This window comes from Sitophilus oryzae, unplaced genomic scaffold (assembly GCF_002938485.1).
Source record: "Sitophilus oryzae breed Bouriz unplaced genomic scaffold, Soryzae_2.0 scaffold_1440_pilon_pilon, whole genome shotgun sequence".
Classification (NCBI taxonomy): Eukaryota; Metazoa; Arthropoda; class Insecta; order Coleoptera; family Curculionidae; genus Sitophilus; species Sitophilus oryzae.
Genome location: NW_022146105.1, coordinates 3,489,090 through 3,512,313, shown reverse-complemented (window position 1 = coordinate 3,512,313; position 23,224 = coordinate 3,489,090). Strand labels below are relative to the sequence as shown.

The 23,224-nt window shown below is 30.4% G+C and overlaps 3 protein-coding genes across 4 annotated transcripts; 1 reads left to right on the top strand and 2 right to left on the bottom strand.

Annotated features, from left to right (window-relative positions):
- The first annotated feature begins 13,064 nt into the window (after positions 1–13,064).
- LOC115876823 (pancreatic triacylglycerol lipase-like) lies at positions 13,065–14,869 on the top strand. The gene is made up of 3 exons (XM_030892794.1): positions 13,065–13,188; positions 13,660–14,539; positions 14,598–14,869. Exons 1-3 carry the CDS (start codon positions 13,116–13,118, stop codon positions 14,665–14,667), a joined length of 1,023 nt encoding a protein of 340 aa, XP_030748654.1. The 5' UTR covers positions 13,065–13,115; the 3' UTR covers positions 14,668–14,869.
- Positions 14,867–16,118, bottom strand: LOC115876824 (coiled-coil domain-containing protein 124). The gene is made up of 3 exons (XM_030892795.1): positions 15,842–16,118; positions 15,349–15,632; positions 14,867–15,290 (listed from the first exon to the last, which is right to left on the bottom strand). The coding sequence occupies exons 1-3, from the start codon at positions 15,998–16,000 to the stop codon at positions 15,107–15,109; spliced, it is 627 nt and encodes a 208-aa protein (XP_030748655.1). The 5' UTR covers positions 16,001–16,118; the 3' UTR covers positions 14,867–15,106.
- A 131-nt stretch (positions 16,119–16,249) lies between these two features.
- Positions 16,250–20,660, bottom strand: LOC115876822 (glutaminase kidney isoform, mitochondrial). Of its 2 annotated transcripts, XM_030892792.1 has the most exons (13): positions 20,310–20,660; positions 20,215–20,246; positions 20,080–20,121; positions 19,939–20,026; positions 19,750–19,886; positions 19,079–19,208; positions 18,777–19,020; positions 18,596–18,717; positions 18,358–18,516; positions 17,377–17,553; positions 17,187–17,318; positions 16,980–17,134; positions 16,250–16,920 (listed from the first exon to the last, which is right to left on the bottom strand). In XM_030892792.1, exons 1-13 carry the CDS (start codon positions 20,439–20,441, stop codon positions 16,644–16,646), a joined length of 1,827 nt encoding a protein of 608 aa, XP_030748652.1. In that variant the 5' UTR covers positions 20,442–20,660; the 3' UTR covers positions 16,250–16,643. The 2 variants fall into 2 exon arrangements, with proteins under 2 accessions (XP_030748652.1, XP_030748653.1); XM_030892793.1 differs by lacking the exon at positions 20,080–20,121.
- Positions 20,661–23,224: the final 2,564 nt, after the last annotated feature.

Below are 23,224 nucleotides of genomic sequence, written 5' to 3'. Positions count from 1 at the left end.
GGTGGAAGATTTGGCCAAAAGAAACATATTTTCTCTTTGCCATTTTTAAAATAAATTAGAGTTTTTACCTTTAATTTTTTTTAAAAAATAATGGCAACATTTGGAGAGCCAGCTGCAATCAATAATCAGCCGAAAGTACCAAGCAATTACCAGAATCTTAGCTTGTTCGGACGCCCAGTGTTGACACAGCGACTAGAATGATTTAAAAACGACTGGGAAAATTCAGAATAAAAGTAAAAAACTTACCTAACATTAGAAAACGGGATTCCGTATTATTAGGGTAGAGCGTTGTTTTATCACTTTACGTAAAACCGCTTCTCTACACTTAATAAAACTTCATTTCACTGCGATGCTTGACAGCACTACACTTACACGTATATTTGGCACAAAATACATTTATATGCCATCTGAATTATTTAGGAATATTTTTTGAGAATTTAAACTCCTTTGTTTTTTTATCTGACACTTTTGTTTTTGTGAATAAACACCAAAATAATTGATATTTCTATTTGATTAATAGAACTATTTACAATTATATTTTCAGGGACACAAAAACAAGATTTTCAAAAGGTTACTTTTTTTTCTTTAGATTGTTATTCAACTTTTGGCTGAGTTTATACAGGATGTCACAGAAATAAGTGTAAGTATTTTAACTGGTAGTATAGTTCAACCCCAGAAACACGTCTATGAGTTTTTTTTCGCGAAAAAAAAATTTCAAATTGGAATTGGAAATTTTTTGGAAATTTTTTTAGTTTTTAGTTAAAAAAACATAATTTCTTGATAATATGGCAACATAGGTATCAGATTAAATTTACAAGAAAGAAAATCCAGAAAAGATCAGTGGTTCTCAAAATTTTACCAAAAAGCATTTTTTTTTGGAAATTTTCAAAGTAAAATAACTGCGTTATTTTGGACTTTTTTTGATTTGAAAAACGATAAAGAGAAAATATGTTTCTTTTATCGAGATCTACCACCCCTTGAAATACTTGCACTTATTTCTGGGACACCCTGTATAGTTTAGCTATTTTTTTCAATGCGACAAATGATTATGCATTTTTTATATTTTCAAAAATTTTTTTTTATAAATCAATCATTCGTAAGTTCAAATATCCGTCAAGGAAACGCTAACAAGCTCAGTACATCCCTGTAAAAAGCCAGTGATTCCCAGGGGTGCTGTAGGATGATCTGTCAGCACACTTCAAGTCTCGCATGTACGCAGTTCATGAGCTTGTCAACTCTTATTTTACACAATATTCGGTGTGTCTTTCTCGAAAAGTGGGCAACAGAAACGAATCTATATGAGAGAGCAAAAAAGAAAAACATGACGATTAATTTGAGGGTTTGTCTATACTTGATATGGTTCGAAATTAGATCTGAAGTTTCATGACATGTAAGAAATTAAAGTAATTATAGGGATTTTTTGCTATATAAGCTGATAGCTGATTCTAAAAAGACAGTAGTCATGATGAATAATGTGTCTTACAATGTACTTATGTACGTCTAATATAAGATCTCAGTGCGTTAAAAAATACCATGTAATTTATCTAATTCTATGACCAATCCATTTTAATAAATCTACTCTGGTTATCTTATGATAAACTAATGTAAAACTAGCAAATATATATCAATTACGGCTTTCGATAACGTTACAACATAAAGGCCAGAAGAAGGGTTTTGAAAAATGCATTTTCACACTAAATCAAAGCCATTTAGTCCTTTAAAAATCTAGTCCTTTAAACCGAGGTACTTTAGCCTTGAAGGTTTTTTCTTTCTGAATCTACATAAAATTTCCTATAAATGCTGAAATTTTCGTAATTTTATGACTATCTTTACTAGGTTCTATGCCCTTTGAAATTTTTTTTAAAAGCATTTTTTTTACTTTTTACCGTACATATAGTCATCGATTTTGTTTAAACTGTTGTTATTTACTAACTTAAAGTTTAAACGTTTAAGGAAATATAGGCTATTATAGTCTTATGAGACCTGTAACAGACGTAGGGGACATTTTAACCTTCACCAAAAATAACTGAAAAAGAAGGGTCCAAAAAACTAATTTTCTTACAAAGCCAAGGTACCTAAGTCTCCAAGGGTGTATATTTTCCGAATCTACATAATATTTCCTACCAATGATAAAATTTTAAAAATTATGCAACCGATTTTCCTTTTGTTCCAGGATCTCTTGATTCGGTTTTAAAAGCAGTCAAAATTGCATATTTTTCGACTTTTTTCCACAGAATTCTTTATGAAATTTGGCTATTAAAACTAAAAGGCATAATATAATATGAAAATATAGGTCATTTTCATGTTGGGGCAGTACTAGATATAGGCAGAATTTGATTTGTAATGTTGCTGCATGCTAAATCTACATAAGATTTCCATATACCCTGAAATTTTCGTAATTTTATGACCTGGTGTAAAATTTTTCTATGAGTCCTGAAAACAGGTAAAAAATAGCCTAAAATGGATTATTTGTTGAGTTTTTCTGTATCATAGTCATGAAAATTGATTAATTAGGCTTTTTGACTTTATTTATACGGCACTAGACTGAGCAACAATTTTTTAACAATTTTAAAAATTCAATCAAATATAAATATTATGGATCAAATATCAGAAAATTTTAAATTAAAAATATTTGTCGAGACATTTACTTGAGATTTAATTTTACTTGTTCACGAACATAAAAAGCGTTTTTTCTGTTCATAGCCAAACGTACATATATTGTAAAGGATATAGTGTTAATTTTGCCTGGTTAAAATTGTATAAAAGTAAAGAAAACTTAAAGAGCCAATTCCAGAGTTTATTTTTAGTCGTCCAAATAGCAGTTTCCGGCCAAAGTCTTTAGAAATATAGTGTAATAACCAATTTAATTATTTTTAAAATATTCCATGGCATGCCTAGTATATTCATTCAATTACTGTAATGCCTGATTTTTCATATAGACAAAGCTATAGGTATAACTTTAATCTATCCAGGCATCTTTTATTACGTTATTTTTTTATGTAATATGCATTTTTGTAACATTTATTTTAGACAGAGTTAAAAAATAGCATTAATTATAGTTCTTAAAATTATCTTTTATATATTTCCTGCATTTTTTAAGTAAAAATGGAGAGAAAAGAAATGTTATTGAAAAATAAGCATCAGTGAGTCTGTTCCTCCAATTAAACTGGAAACTATTTATATAATCTAGCGGATATTCGATATTTAACATATCAACGATCATATTTTCAGTAATAGTGTTTCGATTTTTGGTCTAAAAATATATGAAGAACAGAAAATATTACTAGTGTGATAATATTTTGATGACTATCTGAATAGAACATAAAATTTGACAAAGCGTCAATGCGGTAGGTATTATTTTAAATATTACATATAATAAAACTCAAAATAATGTACTGTTGAGAGTTTTACCTCTTCACGAAGAGCGTTTTTTCTCTAAAATATAGGAATATCTAGCTTTTTTGTATTTTTAACCGTTGCTACTAAAATTCATAATCCTATTTCTTCAAATATGATCTTAAATGTAATAAATTAAACGAGATTTACGGGGAGATGTAAATTCAGTTTTTAATTAATTTCTTTCAGTAATATTTCTTTCTCAGCTCGTCCGAGATGGATGGGATGCTTAAAATGTTTTGTTTTGTTTCATAACGGTTCAAAAGAAAACTTCGAATATACAGCCTTCGTGAAATCCGGGGCTTGCTACGTCACTGCCTAAATAACTAATGCATAGAGTAAGAAATATACTTATTACGAGTACAATACTTCATATACTTGAAAATTGATGATTTTCTTCATGTCACCGATTATGTTAAAACTGTTGTTATTTTCTAAGTAAAAGTTGTAGTCTACGAAAATATAGGCCATTGTAATTTTACGAGAACAGTAATGGACGTAGGGGACACTTTAACGTTTATCAAAAATACCTGAAAAACAAGGGTCCAAAAAATTGTGTTTCTTACAAAGCCAATGTACCTAAACCTTTAAAAAGCAGAAAGTAGTCTCCACTGACTAGTGAGAAAGAAAATCTAGGAACTAGTGGGGTTGCAGTCGGAAGGGTTTGACAAAGAATTAATACACTTTGTTAATTGTCAAGCTTTCGGAATTTATTTTTTCCTTCCTCAGGACATTAACGTGGTACAGAAAAGACCTTCATAAAAACTACATTAAAAAATATGGCTCGTGTTGGATTTATCATCAATAAACACTGTCTTTAACATATCCCCATAAAAACACCCAGACTAAATAAAATCAGGAGCATTTAAGTGTTCTATTAATTGGTGAATGCACACTGCATTCACCAACTAATAGAATCATATCAATTATCTTTGATGTAGGATAAGTTTGCATTTTCAGCAAATTTCTGAGATTTTCTTTTGTTTTAACTGACTCAAAATGATAACTAGTTGTTAAACTTGGACTAATTTGACAGCTATGTTGAAGTAACGTCAGACATAATCACCAGCCACTTAGATTTTATCAAATAATAAAGATCTACTCACATCAAATCAAGTAAATGAAAATATTTAGGAAAATCTTTGTTTGAGGGGTAGGCAACCTTAATAGTATTTTGAAGAGACATGAATTTTCCATTGAATATCGGAATAATATACTGGGTGTTCCGTTTAAAATAAAAAAGTAACACCCTTTTAAAGGCGACCAATGTTCAATATTAATTTTGTCACACCCTGTATAACATTTTGGATCAAGTTTTAATTTGATTTAAAGTACAAGAGTTACTTTAACGACATATTAGACTATACGGGGTAAATTCCAATTTAGGTAGCTTTTATCGTAATTTAAAAATTGTTCTTTATTTTCTAGAAAATGTTAAATATGTCAAAAACCTTACATTTTAGTCATATACTTCTGTTATAAAACTCATCTTTATTTTTCTCTTAGAATCCAAAAATCCATTAATATATAGGGTGTTCCATTACAAAAAACACCACTTTGATATGTAACTTTTTTTGGAGACACCCTGTAGAAGTCTCTATATTTTTAGAAAGTGCTCTGAATTAACCTACATGCTCACAAAATTTCATTTCAATTCAAACTGTCGTTCTCCTTGGTTGTGAGCCTCCGCGGCGTATGAGAGGCGCCACCCTGTATATTCTAAATCTATAAAAAATTGCCTACAAATTCTAAAAAATTTCATAATTTTATGACTATGTTTACCATGTTTCTAAGGCCATTGAAAAACAGCCCAAAATAGGCATTTCGACTTTTTTCCGTCATGTAGTCATGAAAATTGACAATTTTCGTCATGTCACCGATTCTGTCAAAAATTGCTATTATTTACTAACTAAAGGTGTAGAATAAGAAAATATAGGCTATTATAGAAGTGTTATCCATGATCAAAACCAGGAGTTTATAAAAATATTTTTTTCACAAACCAAAAGCCTTGAAAAAATTACATACTCTAAATCTACATAGAATATACTATAAACTAAAATAAAAAAAAAATACTAGTTTTTTTTCTATTTCTCTGAAGCTGTGAAACATGTTAAAAAAGATGTTTTTTTCTTGTTCCACACGTGGTAGAAGAAAAAATATAGACCATTATGTCGAGTAGGACTAAGTATATTCATAAATTTTTGTATAATTGCTCAAATTTTCAAAATTTGGTCACTCTATGTTTCCCATATTTTTTTCTAGGCTTGTTCCAAACTAGCCTTTATGTATCCCATATAGTAGTCTGGTGTTTCAAATTCATTTAACAGTTTTTGCTTTTGCATGGTATTTTAATCCGTTATGGTACAAAAATCTCTCGGCTCCATCTCTGCATCCATTGTTCACGACTTTCGCCCTTAACGGATGTATTATAGCGAACAATACCCCGTTTATGTAGCTTTGCTCCGCAACATCCGCCTCTGAACTAAAATTCGATTAACCTATAGGAAAAACAAAGGGGCATCAAAGATAGAAAAAATAATGAGATGAATGGACAGGGCAGCGTCTAAAGTTCAAACCGACATTCTGGCTTAATTTATATTAATGGCAGTACCTAACATCGGTTGACAAGGGGGTAAAAGCTACGAACGGGGTAGCTTTTACTCTTGGTAGGTTACTGCACTGTTTATTCAGTCATCAGCATGGCAAGCGGAAGCATTCTATAATGAACTACCCGTTTAGTAACTTAGCTTGACCTGCTAGCTACTTCCTGCAGATAACTAAAGCATTGTCGCACACCATTTCATTATTATTCAAATTCTCTCGTAAAAAAATATTTTTTTTCAAGCTCACCATTTATAATATAGTTAGCTTATTAATTTGATCAAATTGTTTTTCATTCTAAAGGCAATTTAGAGGAATGGTCTTGAACATATTTAAAATTTACCTTTTTATATTAATATTTCTTGTTATTTGTTGATTTTTTTGGATGCAGATTTATATAAAGCTTTATTTTTTTATCAATATTCCATGTTAGTCCAATTTGTATAAGTCCTTAGCCAACTTCTTCGCTAAGGACTTATACATATACTAGCGTGTACCAGCGACTTCGTTCGCGTCGAATTAATCATTTGTAATGGTGATGATAAAGCAAAGCAAGAATTTCCATTAACATACAAACTGGATAAAATTTTCTCACATTTATGTCAGTATGAGAAAAAACAATATGGCGATATTATTATATAACTTGGTAATATTTGAGGGGTAGTTTCATCTCGTTGGAATTTGACTTTCGAAAAATCTCTTTGCCAAAAATAAGCTTTTTACGTCAAGCAGTTTAAGCAGAATCGTGATTACTCAATGATCATATTTTATGAAACACCCTGTATAAATTTATAAAAAATCTTAAAATATGTAAAACAACAAAATAAAATATACGTGTTTAAGAGTTTTTCCGAAAAACTCACCGGTTTTTAAATAATAAATATTTTAATATTTGAGGGATAGTTTCACCCCCCTAGGAATTCGAGTTTCGAAAAATCCCTACTTATCGAACCTCTACACCCTAAAGTCAATCTGTTTTCCAAAAATCAGCTTTTTACGTCAAGCGCTTTAAGCAGGATCGTGATTAATCAATGACCAGATTTTTCGAAACACCCTGTATACATTTTTAAAAAATCTTAAAATATGTAAAAAAACAAAATAAAATACGATGTACTTAAACAGCCGTTAAACGGTAGCCTACTAAAATACCGTTAATAGATATTGTGACGTCGTTCATGTCATGCATTTTAGTAAGCTACCGTTTAACGGCAGTTTAAGTACAGCCAATAAAATATATGTGTTTAAGCGTTTTTCGGAAACTTGACCGTTTTTTAAATAAAAAATATTGTAATATTTGAGGGGTGGTTTCACCCTCTTGGAACTGGAATTTCGAAAAATCCCTTCTTATCGAACCTCTACACCCTAGAATCAACCTGCATGCCGAAATTGAGCTTCTTACGTTGAGTGGTTTGAGCAGGATCGTGATTAATCAGTATGTCAGTCACACTTAAGGATTTTATATATCAGTATAGATTTTTTTTTAATTTTGTGTAATAACCTGAATCTTTCTTTTTTCAAATTGGTTTGATTATTTTTTTAACCTGTTACTTTTTTGTAACTTCAGAATTAAAGACTTTAATAAAAAAAAAGAAAAAGAATTTATTGTATTGGTAAAATGTTCATTGGGGTTACTTATTACATCCCCTTGTATTGACGCCACAATACGCCGCGAAAGTTTATGTGTGTTTAAATCTTAAAGAAGTTATTATTAAAACGTAGTTTTTGTTAAAACTCGAGTATATATACAGAGGTTGTTAAGTAAATGGTAATGCTTAAAATTATTACTCGACATAAAATTGAATTAGAGAATCTCAACTAAATATTTGATTAGAGGTAATCAAAGGCGGAATCTGAGAAAAAGAAAAAATAAAGAAACTTTCTACTTCTACTATGTCAAAGAGCGTTGACTATAAAGCTATTTAAGAGTATCAGTGGAGTTGTCGCTTTTTGCCCGATGGCTCTGTTCTTTGGCTAACTAAATTATTGCCCTTTCGCTAAAAGTTTTGCTATTTCGTTTCACAGGCCAACCCTAACTGAAATGGGTGGCGTATATTTTAATTTCCGTCTCCTTTCCAAATGTTATTTAGGAAATTGTGAAATGTTTTGTTCTCTCTAATGCCTTAACATATACTTGACCGCATTTTTATCACCATATTTTAAAGCAATTGCAAAGATTTAAAATAGAATTTCATAGTGAAGCCAAAAGATAAAATATAAAATATATTTCTTATTATAAATGATACTCTTTACTATTTGATGTATCGCTTGAAGAGTATCTAAGGTAGAGACATTGTGTGCAAACAAAAAAAAGTGTACTTTCTTTAGTGTCGGCAATATAACCGGTGGAACAAATGGTACAAAAAAGGCAAAGAAGTTAATTTTGCCCAGAATTTCATCACTATAAATCTGTTTCAATTGGAAAGAGAGGCTCCCTCCAACAGTTAACTCGCTATAACAAATTATTGACAAGCGAGTCTTTGTATTGCCCTCTGATTAAGAACTAGAAAAGGGAATAAAAGTAAATAGGGTGGGAGACTTTAAATTTCACTAGATTAAATACGTTCTTGCATCTAGGCTTAATAGATTCATTGCATTACTTAACTTTTTATAAAAAAAATAGACAACATGTTATTTAAAAAAAAATTGTCGTTTGATTTTTTTTTTAAATTATTGTCATTCACCTTTGGTGTTACAACAGCAAATAAAGTATTAGTGTTTTATTTTGCTTTTCAATGTGTCTGATAGTACTACCGCTTCATTTAGCGATATGAAAGGGGAAATTTTAGGTAATACAACTAGAAATATTTTAGGAAAAAATCCTTGGCTGTGAAAAAGGAATTATAGTTAATTTAAAAAATATGAATTTAAGAGATGTAGAATAAGAAAATATAGGCTATTATAGTTTTACGAGAACAGTAATGGATGTAGGGGACGTTTTAACTGTTATCAAAAATGAGCTCAAAAAAACAAAGGTCAAAAAAATTAATTTTCTCACAGAGCCAAGCCTAAGCCTTCAAAGTTTTATATATTTTTAATCTACATAACATTTTCTACAAATGCTGATATTTTCATAATTTTATGCCTATGTTTACCATTTTTCTAAGGCCTTTGAACATGTATAAAAAATAGCAAAAAATTGGCCATTTTTTTCGACTTTTTTCAGATTGGCGATTTTCATCAGTAACAAAAGAAGTTATAGGTAATACATCTGGAAAATTCGTGAGTTAGAAAAGATTTTTTTTTATAAATTATAGCTATTTTAAGGTACGTTAGAAATAACTTTCCCTGTATTTTAATTTCGTTAATGACGGCAACCGGGTGCTGTCTCTTTCTTTATTGGCCTCTCACTTTTACTGTCTCTGTCCGAGCAACTTTTGAAATTCAGATATACCGAAAGATTACTGAAAACTTGGAGACCGCTCGAGGCAACCGAAAATTTCCACGTTCAAAGTTTATCATTGGACCAATTTTAAATCGACCTTTTCAAACGTTTTTCTCCGTCTTCAATATTATTAAGTTTTAAATAGATCGTTTGAATATAATAGGTAATCAAACTAACTAGGCCAGATAAAAAGTTCCATTAGAAATGTTAACTTGATCTTATCTTGCCAATGAGTTAGGGCAATTGGGATAATATGGGTTAAATTTACCATCTATCTATTTAGTATTAATGAATGGATTAAAGAACCATTTCATTCTTTAAAATGAAATGGGTGCCGAAGTCATTTAAAGAACATGTCAAAGATCTTATTCTGACTGAAACACGTAAAATTAATCGGTATGAAAAATAAAAATTGGACACTTTAAGCAATAATGGTGAATACGCAAAAAGAAAGACAAAAAAACAATCTTATTACTTATTACATGTTTTTAGTGGACTCCTCTGTTGCAAGTTGCAAGTAGCGATAACATGGTGTCTACTGGCAGTACTGCTGGTTAGAAACACTGCAATATTTAAGTAATAAAGACATACTCAGATTTGCCCGATTCTTGTTCATAATAATTTATTATGTAATAACCTAACTTACTAAAAAAATACATATATTTCAAAAAGTAATTTTATTTTAAAAAAAGTATTTAGAAAATACGTATTTTATATCTAATATTTCAAATAACTTTTTCAAAAGTATTTTGTAACTGATATCTCAAATACTTTGCTTATAAGTATTTTGTAACTTGTATTTCTCTCAGATACTTTTTATGGGGTATCTTGTACATCTCTGCTTGCATCGCCCTGTATACGGAGCGCTCGCTGTTCTGAATATCGAAATATGAATAGAAATCAAATATAAATAAACAGAAGAGGCAAAAGCAATATCGGTCCGCATCACCATCAATGAAATAAACAAAAGCGAACAAATTATATAAACGTGTCAGGGAAGACGGAGGGACGCCTTTCTTGTTCTTGGAGAACTTAAAAGATGTGGCCTGGCAGCAGCTGTTGTTCTAATAAGTTCAAACTTTGACTTTTCTAAATCAGCTACACATATATGAGACCTATAGAAGACTCGAATTTCATATTGGGAAATGTCGCAAGATTAAGGACCCACAAGAAAATTTAGAGCTCCAATATCTCTGTATATTTTTTTTGGAGGAGGCCTTGTTCAAAGTCAATACTTATTTATTAGTTTCCGTTCTAAAATAAAAAAATATATATTTTTATTACACTTTTTTTGGACTCAAAAATATTCTAAATATAATAAAACACGGCGAACACTTAAAATTCTTCAAATATCAGCTTTCAAAATATGGATAAATCAAACTTCTTTATTTCTTTAATTGAATTGGTCCGAGGATTCAAAATAAATCTTAATTAAACTGGTTAATTTAAAATGATGAATGCACTAACCAACCTACAGAGCCGCCATTGGCGTGCGGAAGAAATATGGTTTTCAATTAAATAGAGAAAATGTGGTTTGATTGATGGTATTTTTAAATAGGGGAGATGAAATATGGATAGTCTTGTGTGTTAGCTATCTGTAAGCAATTTTATTTATTTAATGATACAGTTTACAGGGAAATATATGAGATAATGAATAGCAGAAGAATATATATATTTGGGACAACTAATACACAGCTCGGGATCTCTACTACCAGAAATCAACAGAAGAATTAAGTTAGCATAGAGGACGTATGGAAAAAACTCAATCATATTCAAAAATCTAGAATGCCAGTTTATCTAAAAAAGATGTTCGACCAATATGTACTAGTCATAACCTATGCATGCGAAACTTGGACCTTAAAACGGACATTATAAAGAAACTGAACAACGCTCAATGGGACGAAATATGCTGGGAATAACCAAGAAAGACCGTAAAAGAATAGAGTGGATACGACGAAAGACACAGCTAATAGATGTCCCATCCAAAGAATAAAATCCCTCAATTGGCAATGGGCAAGACACCTGGAAAGAAGGGCGGACAACAGATGGACCAAAAAAATTACAGCATGGTATCCACGAGGAACTAAGAAACCTAGAAGTAGACTAAAACTAATGGGACCATGGTATTATGAAATTAGCAGAGATAACTTGGGCCCGCATAGCCAACAATAGACAACAACGGACCCAACTACAAAAAGAGAAATGAGTATCTAAATATGTGAGGGAGGCTAGGCTAGGCTAGACTAGACCATAATTGGAAATGGTTGAATGAGCCAAAAATGATGTTGATGACGATGATCACATTGTATTATTTTCCAGTCCGATCGGTTTCCCAAATGATGTGTCTATATAATTTATAAATATAACTTGAATTTCTCTTTCATTAAAAATAATCAGATATATTTTTATTTATTTTTATTAATATACTATATCAGAAATTATTGTGCCGCAACTGTGAACCTAACGTTATATACTATAACATTTCTATTTCTGTAAAGACATCTGTTACAACCTAAGCGAACTACTAAATCATTTCAATATCATTGAAGCATGGAAGAAAATCTATTCGATAATAGAGTGTCCAGTGTCCAGATTTATTATTGATCCCTAGATAATATAATAAGAATTCCATAGATGTCGTTCTTCGTGTCTGTTATTTGAAACATCTTCAAAATACCGCAACAAAATCTTTAAAGCCAAGTTTTTTTTTAAAATGGGAATATCCGAATGAACTACTAATTATATTAAAAATGTAGACATAAGTATTTATATCCTATATTATCACCAGCCAGCTGTCTATGTTTTAATTTAATTATGTAAATGATGTAGTAATTGTCTTATATTTTCTATAATAAAAAAAATAAGTGTGTCTCCACTTTATCTAATTAATATTTGAGTTCCTGAAGTGGATTTTTATACAAATATTTCATTACAATATTACACGTGGATCGCCTGACATTTAGGTAAATACTATTTCAGGCACAAGTGCAATATTTTGCTAGGTTTTTCTAAGTTTAATGTCAATAAATAACAACAAATAAATAAGCAAATCGTGTTTTCGTAAAATTAATTGACACATCTTGATAGTTGACCGGGAACAACCGATAATAAGTTATTACAAAAATTATTAAAAATGGATTAATATATAGATTATGTTATTTACAAATAAATATAGACATAATTTCATAGAATTTTGTGATTGGTAATCGGTGCAACAGAAAAAAATTACGAAAAGTAACCAGAGGGTAAATGTCACTAAAATTTATTATAATCCTCAACCTTTTTGAAAATTTTGAATAATAAATATTCCGTTGTTTTTATTAATTGGTACGTCATAATTAATATTGCACTCAGAAATTCGTACGTAAATAAACAAAATAAAAACCTAGGTACATTAAGAAACAATAAACAAGAGTATTGAAATTGCTGTGGAAAAAAAACCAAAGACCCCCGACCGCCTGGAGGAAAATAAGATGGTATGAAAGCTGGTCTTCATCATCTCAACTGTTCCTAGGGTACCCTTGAAGAAAACACAGGAAAATAATCGAAAATAATTAAATGTCAACATTTTTTAAGGGCTAGTATTAAGAAACTATTACCCCAAAATTGATAATTGCAGATTTTTTTTATTAACTGATAAAACAGGTAACGAAAATGTATGAATTTTATCTAATTTTTTTAAGAGTGTATATATACTAGTGATATACTAGATCGTTCGTTAGAACAATCAGACACTATGGCTCGTTTATTTATTATAGTATTATTATTTCCTATAGTTTTTTCTAAGCCTCGTTCGGCTTACGATAGTGGTAAGTCAACTTAGATATTCTGAGATATACGCAAACTGTTTTCCTAAAATTGATATTTTTTCTTTCTTGATTTATTTTATCATTATCTCATTTAAATTAACTGTTGTAACTGTAACATTTGTATTATATTTTATATCCTTCTTATATTATCTAATTAGTGTTTTCGAAATTGTTTTTAAGCAAAAATTAAACTTCTTTTATTTTAAGTAAATACAAAATAAGTTTGTAAAAGATTAAAAGGATAATGTTTCAAAAACAGGAAGTAGATTTTTTTTAATAACGAATAACTACTTTGTTACTTTAACTATATTGTAATTTACTGTTGTTGGAAGCAACTTAAGTTTTAGTATCTCAAAAATTTTCAATTATTTTAGTACATTTTATGCGATAACAGAAAGTCAACATGCACTTAAATTCACGAGTGCGCAAATTGATATAGTTGTTACAAATATAACTTTTAACTTGTTTTAGAGTTATCGTACGAAGATTACCAAGAGATATTGCAACTGAAAGCTCTTACAAAACAATATGAAGCAGCTGGTGTGGCATTTGAACCCCTAGACGCACTAAAATTCGATGATAGTGACATTTCTTTTTACGTTTATACTAAAAACGACGTGAACGGCACACAAGTGCTTTACAATGAAGGCAATCAGATAGCGAACATCAGTTCTTTCAATACCAGCTTAAGGACAGTCTTTGTTGCCCATGGATGGAAAAATAATTACATTTCAACTGTTGGCACTGTCCTTAAAGAGGCCCTATTCGAAACAGAAGACCTGAATGTAATTCTGCTAGACTGGGATGCGTACGCTAATAACGTATATATAACCTCTTACAACGCTGTGCCAAAGGTTGGCAGAGTTACAGGACTGTTTATTAAAAATATCACTAGTTCTTACAATTATTCCACCGATAATATTACAATTATGGGTCACAGTTTAGGAGCCCATATAGCGGGCTTTGCCGGGCAGGAAACCAATGGCTCCTTGGCATTTATCCTAGGTATGGATCCTGCTGGAGTGCTTTATTTCGAAAATTTTCCAGACGCTCGTCTAAGTGAAGGCGATGCGCAATACGTAGAAGCGGTTCATACCGACGCATCTCTATTGGGTGTTTATTACAGTGTAGGCAACTCAGATTTTTGGCCCAATGGAGGCAAATCCCAGCCTGGGTGCGAATTGGATGTATTTGGATCTTGTGCCCACGGCAGGTCCTATTTGTACATTGGCGAGTCTATAACAAACAATAACTTTTACTCTAGGGAGTGTGATAGCTATAGTGATTATATTGCTGGCGAATGTACTAATAATATAGTAGCTATGATGGGTGGGCCAACACATAACACATCGTAAGTTATACTTAAAAATCATAGAGTTCAATACCTAATATTTATGCTTTACTTTCAGAATTACTGGAAACTATTATTTGAGAACAAATTCTTCCTCGCCATACTCCTTGGGTGATATTAGCTCTTAGGTGTAAAATTGTACAATTAATCGAATTTAAACAATATTTTTAGCCTATTTTTTAAATATTCTCATAAGTAAAAAAGATATTTTTGTTTAATTTATTTACACTCTTGAAATACGTAATTTTTAATATATATATTTTTTTTGTTAGTCTAACACAACTAATTCTCTAAAAGAAAGATCTTATTTAAATAAAACAACAAACCTACTTAAAAACATTCTTTATTTTAAGTTAATATATCTACATAAAAAGGCTTAAGAGTTCAATTAATATATTTTAATTAAACGTGACTTAGATATGTGACTTAATAATTTTTTACAAATGCCTATATAAAGTTCATTAAAAATGTGATCTCCAAATTTAAAAAGTTAAAAATTTATTTATTAACGTTCATTTTCAGAAATACAAATAAATATGTTTATCAAAATTAACACACATTCATCCTCTAAACTTTGTTCAGTGGGTTCTCAGGAGATTTTTGCCATTCTTTAAAAATCATTTGCTTCAGCTGTGATAATCTGAGTGTTGGATTTTCTAATTTAAGTTCCTTTAATCTCTTTTCCTCATATGCCGTATAAGCAGCCTTTAATCTCTTTTCTGGATGTTTATCCTGATCATCAGCAGTAGCCCTATAAAAATGTAATTTAATTTCTCATTTAATCAATAGTTTCATTACTCAAAACTTACCCTAAAACTTGTAAAGCTTCATCAACAGTTCTTGCTTCATAACCGTCAATTTGCAGCCTATTAATATTTTCTACTAATGGAGTATCTAAATGTGTCTCAACTTTCTTTTCGGCTTCTTTCTTTTTAGCAGGTTCTTCCTTGCGATGCTGTATTTGGGCTCTAGTAACTTTAGCTGGGGGAGGTGCTTTTGCATTTCCCTTAAGAGAATCCATTTCCTTTTCTAATAATGCTTTGGCCTCAGCTTTGCGTTGAAGTTGTTCTTGCTTTTTACGTTCTTCAGCATCCTAAATATAAAATTCGTTATATTCTGGTATGATAATAAAATTTACTAGTAAAAAAATAACCTAAATATGAAAACTAAAGTTTCATGACAAAATATTGAAGTTTACTAAGTAAATAAATTTTAAATATTTATTTAAATTATTCTAAAATATAGCCCTGCTTTTAGTGAACAAATAAAACTGTAATTATGCTGATAAATCGAAGAAATTACCTTCTTTTGTTGCTTTTTAGCTATTTGTTTATCATCATCTCGCCATTTAGCATCTTCAATTTCCTTCTCTTTTTTCAGGACAGCTTCTTCTTTCGCAGCTTTTTTTCTTTCTCTCGCTGCAACGGCTTTAGTATTTTCTGTAGCAAACTTTTTAGGCATTTCTTGCCGTTTTACAGTTATTTTATTGGAAAACTAATGAAATTTTTTAAGAAAATATATTTTTTGAGTGTTCTAAATTCTGACAGTGACGTTTACCACAGATAAAATGCAATATACAATTTCCAAAGATACACAATTTATATTTGTATTACTGGCTGCCTATAAAACAATTATTCTTTAATTTTATATCCATGAATATAAAAAAATATAGATAGAGTTTTAAGATATAATAAAACAACGTATTTTTAGAGGTGTTTATTGTCGTTTTATTTTGTATTTTCTTTTTGAACGCTTACATAGCTTGTTGGAGATTATTGCAAATATACAGAAATATCTTTGTTAAATTTTTACATATATTTATGTATGTCAAGTTAGGTACTCTGGTAACAATGAGCATTTTAAAAGTAATATAACATTCTTTATAATAACTGCACACACAAATGTTAATGTGACAGTAACAGATATTCTGTATCAAAACTAAACGGCTTAAGATAGGTACTATCTACTGCCTTAACAAATGTAATTACATTTATTAATTATTTGTATGTAATTACATCAACATTTAAAATATCGTCCGCATTTATTAAAAAATATGTGTTTTGTCAATAAATTAATCATTTGCTAAGAACTAAACACTATCTGTTCATGCTATCCCCGGAAGATTTGCGTCTTGGTCTTGAGAAGCTTTCTTTGTAGCTTCTTCGTCCCAAAGCTGTAGTAATTCAATAACAGCCGTATGTCCAAACTGTGTAGCTTCCTCCAAAGGTGTTTTGCCCCATCTATCTCTAACGTCGTACGGCACATTGCAATGCTTTAATAGGAAATCTACACAATTTATATGTCCTTCAGCTGCAGCCAGATGTAGAGCAGTTCTGCCATCGTAATCAGGCAAACTAATATCCATACCGTTTAACATATGCCTTATAAGACATAGTATTATTTTAATGTAATTATTAACACTAACACAGATTTTTCTCACCTTCTTAAGCCAGGCAAATCTCCTGATGCAGCTGAGAATAACAAATTGACTATATTTAAACCCCTGCTTTCAAATTTGTGTTTTCTAGGATCTACTTTATTGGGAGCGTGTTTTAAATTATCGTACCGGTGAAAATTAAATTTCTTTATTAGTTCCTAAAACAATACCGTATAAATATCAAATGTATCTGCAACGTTTTGATAGTACTTCGCAAAATTGAACTCCTCTACAGCTATTGCCCAAAGAATCTAGTGGTGGTGACCATAAGCATATACCCATTACATTAGGAATAACTACAAGCAGGGCTCCACTAACACCAGACTTTGTGGGAACTCCCACCTAAAGAAATTTAAGTATGATTTATAAAAAAATATTTCTTTAAATATATATTAATTACTTTAAAAGCAAATTGTCCAGAATAGTCGTACATTCCACAACTATGCATTAGAGATAACACATCTCTGACACTTTCTGGTTTTAACACCTTTTCTTCTGTAAGTGGACAGATTCCACCATTTGCTAGAGTAGAACCGATAACTGAGAGTTGATCGCAGGTAACTTCAATGGAACAGCACTAAAAATTAGAAATTAGCGAAATTCAAGTTGCAAAAATGCTTTTTATAACTACTACTGATGGGTAAATGAATTTCTACTATAGTATGACCTTTTTTGAAACTTTAGTTTCGGAGATATAAATTTAATCCGACCTTTTAAAAAAAATATTTTTTTTCAGAAACTATTTGAGACAGAGTTTACCAAAAATGCTTTTTATAACTACTACTGGGTAAATGAATTTCTAGTATAGTATGACCTCTTTTGAGACTTTAGTTTCGGAGATATAAATTTAATCGGACCTTTTAAAAAAATTATTTTTTTTTCAGAAACTATTTGAGACAGGGTTTACCAAAAATGCTTTTTATAACTACTACTGGGTAAATGAATTTATAATATAGTATGACTTTTTTTGAAACTTTAGTTTCGGAGATATAAATTTAATCGGACCTTTTAAAAAAATATTTTTTTTTCAGAAACTATTTGAGACAGAGTTTACCAAAAATGCTTTTTATAACTACTACTGGGTAAATGAATTTCTACTATAGTATGACCTTTTTTGAAACTTTAGTTTCGGAGATATAAATTTAATCCGACCTTTTAAAAAAAATATTTTTTTTTCAGAAACTATTTGAGACAGGGTTTACCAAAAATGCTTTTTATAACTACTACTGGGTAAATGAATTTCTACTATAGTATGACTTTTTTTGAAACTTTAGTTTCGGAGATATAAATTTAATCGGACCTTTAAATGCAAAATTAATTTTTGCATTAATTATTGTTATTTAGATGTTTAATTATGTTGCCTTGTTTACCGTCAAGTTACCTGAAAATAGAAGTCCATACATTCTTTAAATCTGCTATTTACAGGAAAACATTTGTGCTCTCTCATGTAAAATCCTAAAGCATAATTTCTATCAGCACACTCTCTTTCGGAAAGAAACACAGCATTATTGAAGCCAAGGTCCTCATTTCCTGCTAATCTCTAAAATACCTACTAATTAGTATTGTTTTAGAAAAAAAATCTGATAATGAATGAAATGATGACTGAACTTGAACCTTACTTCAAAGAAATTCATGATGAAATCGAACTTTTCAGCCAAACTCATTTCAGGTCCCACTATTGTTTTTAAAAGTGCACATATTAGAATTGCACCAGCATTTATCATAGGATTGTGAGGTTTTTCTACAAAAAAAAATAATTTTAACAGTAATGTAATTCACAAAAATTAAAGGATTTCTTACTGTTATGATCTAAAATAAGTTCATTAAAATTACGACCACTTGGTTCTTGTCCAACATACTGATGTACCACATCAGAGCCCAATAAGTCGAGGGCTATACCGTAAGTTAAAGGTTTACTACAAGATTGAATAGTAAAAGGTATAGCAACATCTCCTACAGAGAACCTTTGGCCATCTATCGTACAAATACTTACGCCCCAATAGTTTGGACTCATTCTTTTTAATTGAGGTATATAGGACGCTACCTAAAATACAAGCATCTATTTCATTTCGTTTTTTGGGACTGGAAAATTAATTATTTACTTTTCCATCCGTGTTGTCTTTGCATTTCCAATAGATTTCTTCTATATCTTTACAAAATTCTTGAAATTCTGGTATAATAAACTGACGTCGAAATGCTCGAGATATTAATCCTAGATTTGGAGCTATTATGCTACAAAAAAATCAGGACGGGATGAAATAATGAAATCTAAAAGATTGGATACATTTTTTTTTCAATGATTTTTTTTATATAAACTATTTTAAAATATGTACTTAATTCTCAAAATAAACTGTCACAAGATCTGGAAAACCATTTAGATATAGAAATATCTTCTTGAAGTATATTTTGACTGAAGATAAAAATTTAATATTAAATTTCCTGTATAAGTTAAGCGTCACGAGAAAAATAATTTATCTAAGTCAAACATCAAGTAGAATTTCAGTGTTTTAAAATAAGATAGGGAACTAAATTATGAAATATGGTGGTATATATTTTACAAATTTACACTGTAGTTTACTGTGCTAATCACATAAACAAGGCATAAACTAAATTCTTATTAGAAATTCCTGCAATACTATGCAACTAAGCATACGTTTCCTGCTGCAATTTTTAAAAAATCTGCTTTGAACTTTTGTCCTTAAAAATAGATAAGATGCGAATGAGAACTAACATATTAATACAGATATTAAGACAGTGTATGAATGTATCTTACCTTTTAAAATTGATCAAATTCAATTTTTGGGTATCTATTGAATATCCATCACTGTTACTTTTGACTAGCGTTTTTAACATTTCAATCATTTCTTTTAACCTAGGATCTGTTTTTCTTAACCCTGTAGCCCTTAAAGCCTGTTATTTTTTTTAGTTTTAATAATTTGCTAGGTAATAAAAGAATACTCACATTAAGAAATTTTCCTATGGGGAGTAGTCCAGTTTCTTTATTCTTAAACATTTCAAACAAGACTTCGTCTGTGTTAATATTATCGCCCCTAAATGGGCAAAGTTTTAGTATCTTATGTCATAAAGCAAAATAAAAACTTACAAAGATAAATAATTTGTGTCATGGATAAGTGAATAGCGCCGTCTGTAATGTGTAAAAAATATAAAAAAAATAACACAGGAAGAACCTAGTACTAATTCTGAGCTTAAAAAAATAAGGAAATAGAATTTTTGTTACCTTTGCCTGTAGTTTTCATGCTGGATGTAATTCTGAAATAATAAAAAATGCGGTAAAATTACCAAATTGAGATTTTCGCTGGTTTAAGTACTTACGTTCGAGGAACTGCTAGTGTTATTTGCTGAGGAACTAAAATTACGAATTAGTTTAATTGATGAGGCGTAAGTCAGGTGCTTTTTCTTCACTGTAATTATTTTTAAAAAGTGTCTCAGGCTCGAAATATCCATTTTAACCGGTGATCGATTTTATTTCGGTAAGGTTTATATGTTAATACGCCGACGCAATCGCCGAAATCTCGCTTGGTCAAAATTTTCGACGCTCTGATAACAACTCAAAACACAATTTACGGAACTCATCCGTATTTCGCTTGGAGATTTCGCGGTACCTAATGATTACTTAGCGTTTAATTGTTAATTAGTATCATTTCTTTATGATTTTCTTTGACGTAGGGTAAGAAATCCGACAGTTTACTATGAAATTGATGTTTTTTCGCAGTTGATTAACAGATTTTACATTTTCTATTGTTCTTTTTGTATTTGAATACTTATACTACTACTAGTATAATGCCACAAGAAACAATTTTTTATACTACGTTATTCTTTATTACATCAGAATAATAGCAGCCATTTAAGCTAAATTAGTTAAAGAAATTAGTCCTAGAAACATTAGCGAAAGAACATTATACAAAGAAGCCAAAGCAAAAATAATCATATATAAAACAACCCCAGAACCGGCACATGAGTAAGGAGATGAGATATCCCCAAAGCTGTTTACAGCAACACTATATCAATCATATTCAAATCTAGAATACCACTTTATCTAAAGAAGAAAACATTCGACCAGTGTGTACTATCAGTCATGAACTATGCATGCGAAATCTGGACACTTAAAACGGACATTATACGGAAACTGCAGAGAACTGCGCTCAATGGAACGAAATATATTGGGAATAACCAAGAAAGATCGTAAAAGAATAGAGTGGATAGGACAAAAGACGACCGACGATGAATTAAGAGACCTAGAAGAAGACCAAACCTGAGATGGGACTATGATATTAGGAAATTAACAGGGATAACATGGGCCCGCATAGCCAACAATAGATAACAATGGGCTGACCTACAAACAGAGTATCTAAATATATGAGGGAGACTACACCATAATTGGAATTGATGAGGATAATGATTAAGAGAGCCAACAAGCAAGGAACTAGAACAATGCAAATTAATAAAATAAAAGTATTTTTGAGACACAAGGTAATAAAGAATACAGTAGTTTCAAGCATTTCTGTCTGGACTGTACCACTTAATCTCTGAATAGTGTATATGTATGTATATGCATGTGTGTGCATATAAGAAGAAGTACTTTCTCAATATAATCTTCATCTACATCTATTAAGCAAAAATTCTAACGCCGTGTAACTATTTACATATGAAAGGCACTGGGTATATCATTATTTTAGAAATAGAATATTTTAAGTAAGCAGTTAAAGGTTGTAGACTATAATATAGTAAAGTATATGGGGGGTATAACAAATATTTAACTTTCACATTATCGACTCTCCGTAGCCCGGAGTCACACGTAAATACTGAATTCTTGAAATTGGTTCTAAATACCTTAACACTTCTGTAGTGTTATATCGCCTCATAGTCATAGTGACGACAGTTTTTTTTAAATATATATCAGACCATGTTTTATTTGAAATAAAAAAATATTTTTTGTGCTGGAAAATATCTGCATTAGATGCATTAGTGTTTTGATGCATGTTTTCGATATATATTCTATTGACCGATAATAATAATAGAGTCACAGCAAATAAGGAAAATATATTTAAAAAACTCATTAACGCTTGGGGTGTAACAGAAAAGATTATTAGTCCTGCATTATCAAAAAAATTGAATTTGTTTTTCAAAAGGTTAAGGTGTTAGAATAACGAGACCATATGTTTGGCTCAAATGCGATTTATTGCTTGTAATTTTCAGTAAAGTACTTATTCGACTTAACCTCATGTGTGATATCGGCTAAGAAGCAGCTTTCACCAAAGAGCTGATTCTCCTTCATTGGTATCTAATCTCCTCTTTAACTCGATAAAATAAAATTCTAAAATTCTACTTAACTGACTGTAAACTAATTCTATTAGTTGGAATGCATAAAACCGCAGTACGAAGATCTTTTTTACTGTGATTACACGAAGAATTTCTCAGACATTGGCTATACAAACAAGAATTATTTTCAAATGCCTTAAACCTTAACAACCAAACTGATGGAATCACTCTTTATTTCTGACTAAACTGTTTGCAAGGGAAAAAACGGGGTATACAACTTTAAGATAAGGTTTTTTGTTGTAAATAGACATGATAATAAAGAATAATAATAATAATTGCTGTCATTTATTTTCTTGTGAATTTTGTGTTCAGTAGTAAAATCATAGTTTTGGACTGGCCTGCATGTTCACCAGATCTAAACCCTATCGAACACTTGTCGGGCCAGCTCAAAAGAAGTTTTAGAGCTCGTCGAAAAAATCCAGGAAATCTCGCACAACTTATTGATGCGGCATTAGCAGAATGGGAAAACATACCCCAAGACAACGTTGATAATTTATGTTAATAAGAAGCATGCCAGCGCTGATAGAAGCTTTCATAAGGGCTAGAGGAGGCAACACGGATTATTAAAATTATCTTTTTGTTTTTGCTTTTTGACCAGTAAAAATTTAAATTCCATTTTGTTTCAGAAACCAAAAAAATGCCATTGTGGTTTTGGGAACTGATTATTTTTTTTATTGCTATATAGATTATTTTTCATTAAAAGTCTTTGGTAGGGACTGAGTTCTATTCATAAACACAAAATGTCTTAAAAATTATAAAAAACTTAGTGGGAATTTTGGATTATATCATTATTGTTATTAGATTCCAAGTGTTTCTGTTTTGTGATTTAAAGAAACGTGAGATAAAAATGACATTTAGTGTGTATATACGTATAACATTCCAACATCTACAGTCTTTCACTTCCAATG

Bases quoted from the DNA above. Each gene is read 5' to 3' on its own strand.
- LOC115876824 (XM_030892795.1), bottom strand. From the start codon at position 16,000: ATGCCTAAAAAGTTTGCTACAGAAAATACTAAAGCCGTTGCAGCGAGA. The intron at 15,633-15,841 runs GTAATTTCTTCG...TTTTATATTTAG, and splicing joins CTAAAAAGCAACAAAAGAAG to GATGCTGAAGAACGTAAAAA. The intron at 15,291-15,348 runs GTAAGTTTTGAG...ACATTTTTATAG, and splicing joins GAAGCTTTACAAGTTTTAGG to GGCTACTGCTGATGATCAGG.
- LOC115876822 (XM_030892792.1), bottom strand. From the start codon at position 20,441: ATGGATATTTCGAGCCTGAGACACTTTTTAAAAATAATTACAGTGAAG. The intron at 17,554-18,357 runs GTAACTTGACGG...TCTAATTTTTAG, and splicing joins GTATGGACTTCTATTTTCAG to TGCTGTTCCATTGAAGTTAC. The intron at 17,135-17,186 runs GTACTATCAAAA...GTATTGTTTTAG, and splicing joins GAGGAGTTCAATTTTGCGAA to GAACTAATAAAGAAATTTAA.
- LOC115876823 (XM_030892794.1), top strand. From the start codon at position 13,116: ATGGCTCGTTTATTTATTATAGTATTATTATTTCCTATAGTTTTTTCT. The intron at 13,189-13,659 runs GTAAGTCAACTT...AACTTGTTTTAG, and splicing joins TCGTTCGGCTTACGATAGTG to AGTTATCGTACGAAGATTAC. The intron at 14,540-14,597 runs GTAAGTTATACT...CTTTACTTTCAG, and splicing joins GGGCCAACACATAACACATC to AATTACTGGAAACTATTATT.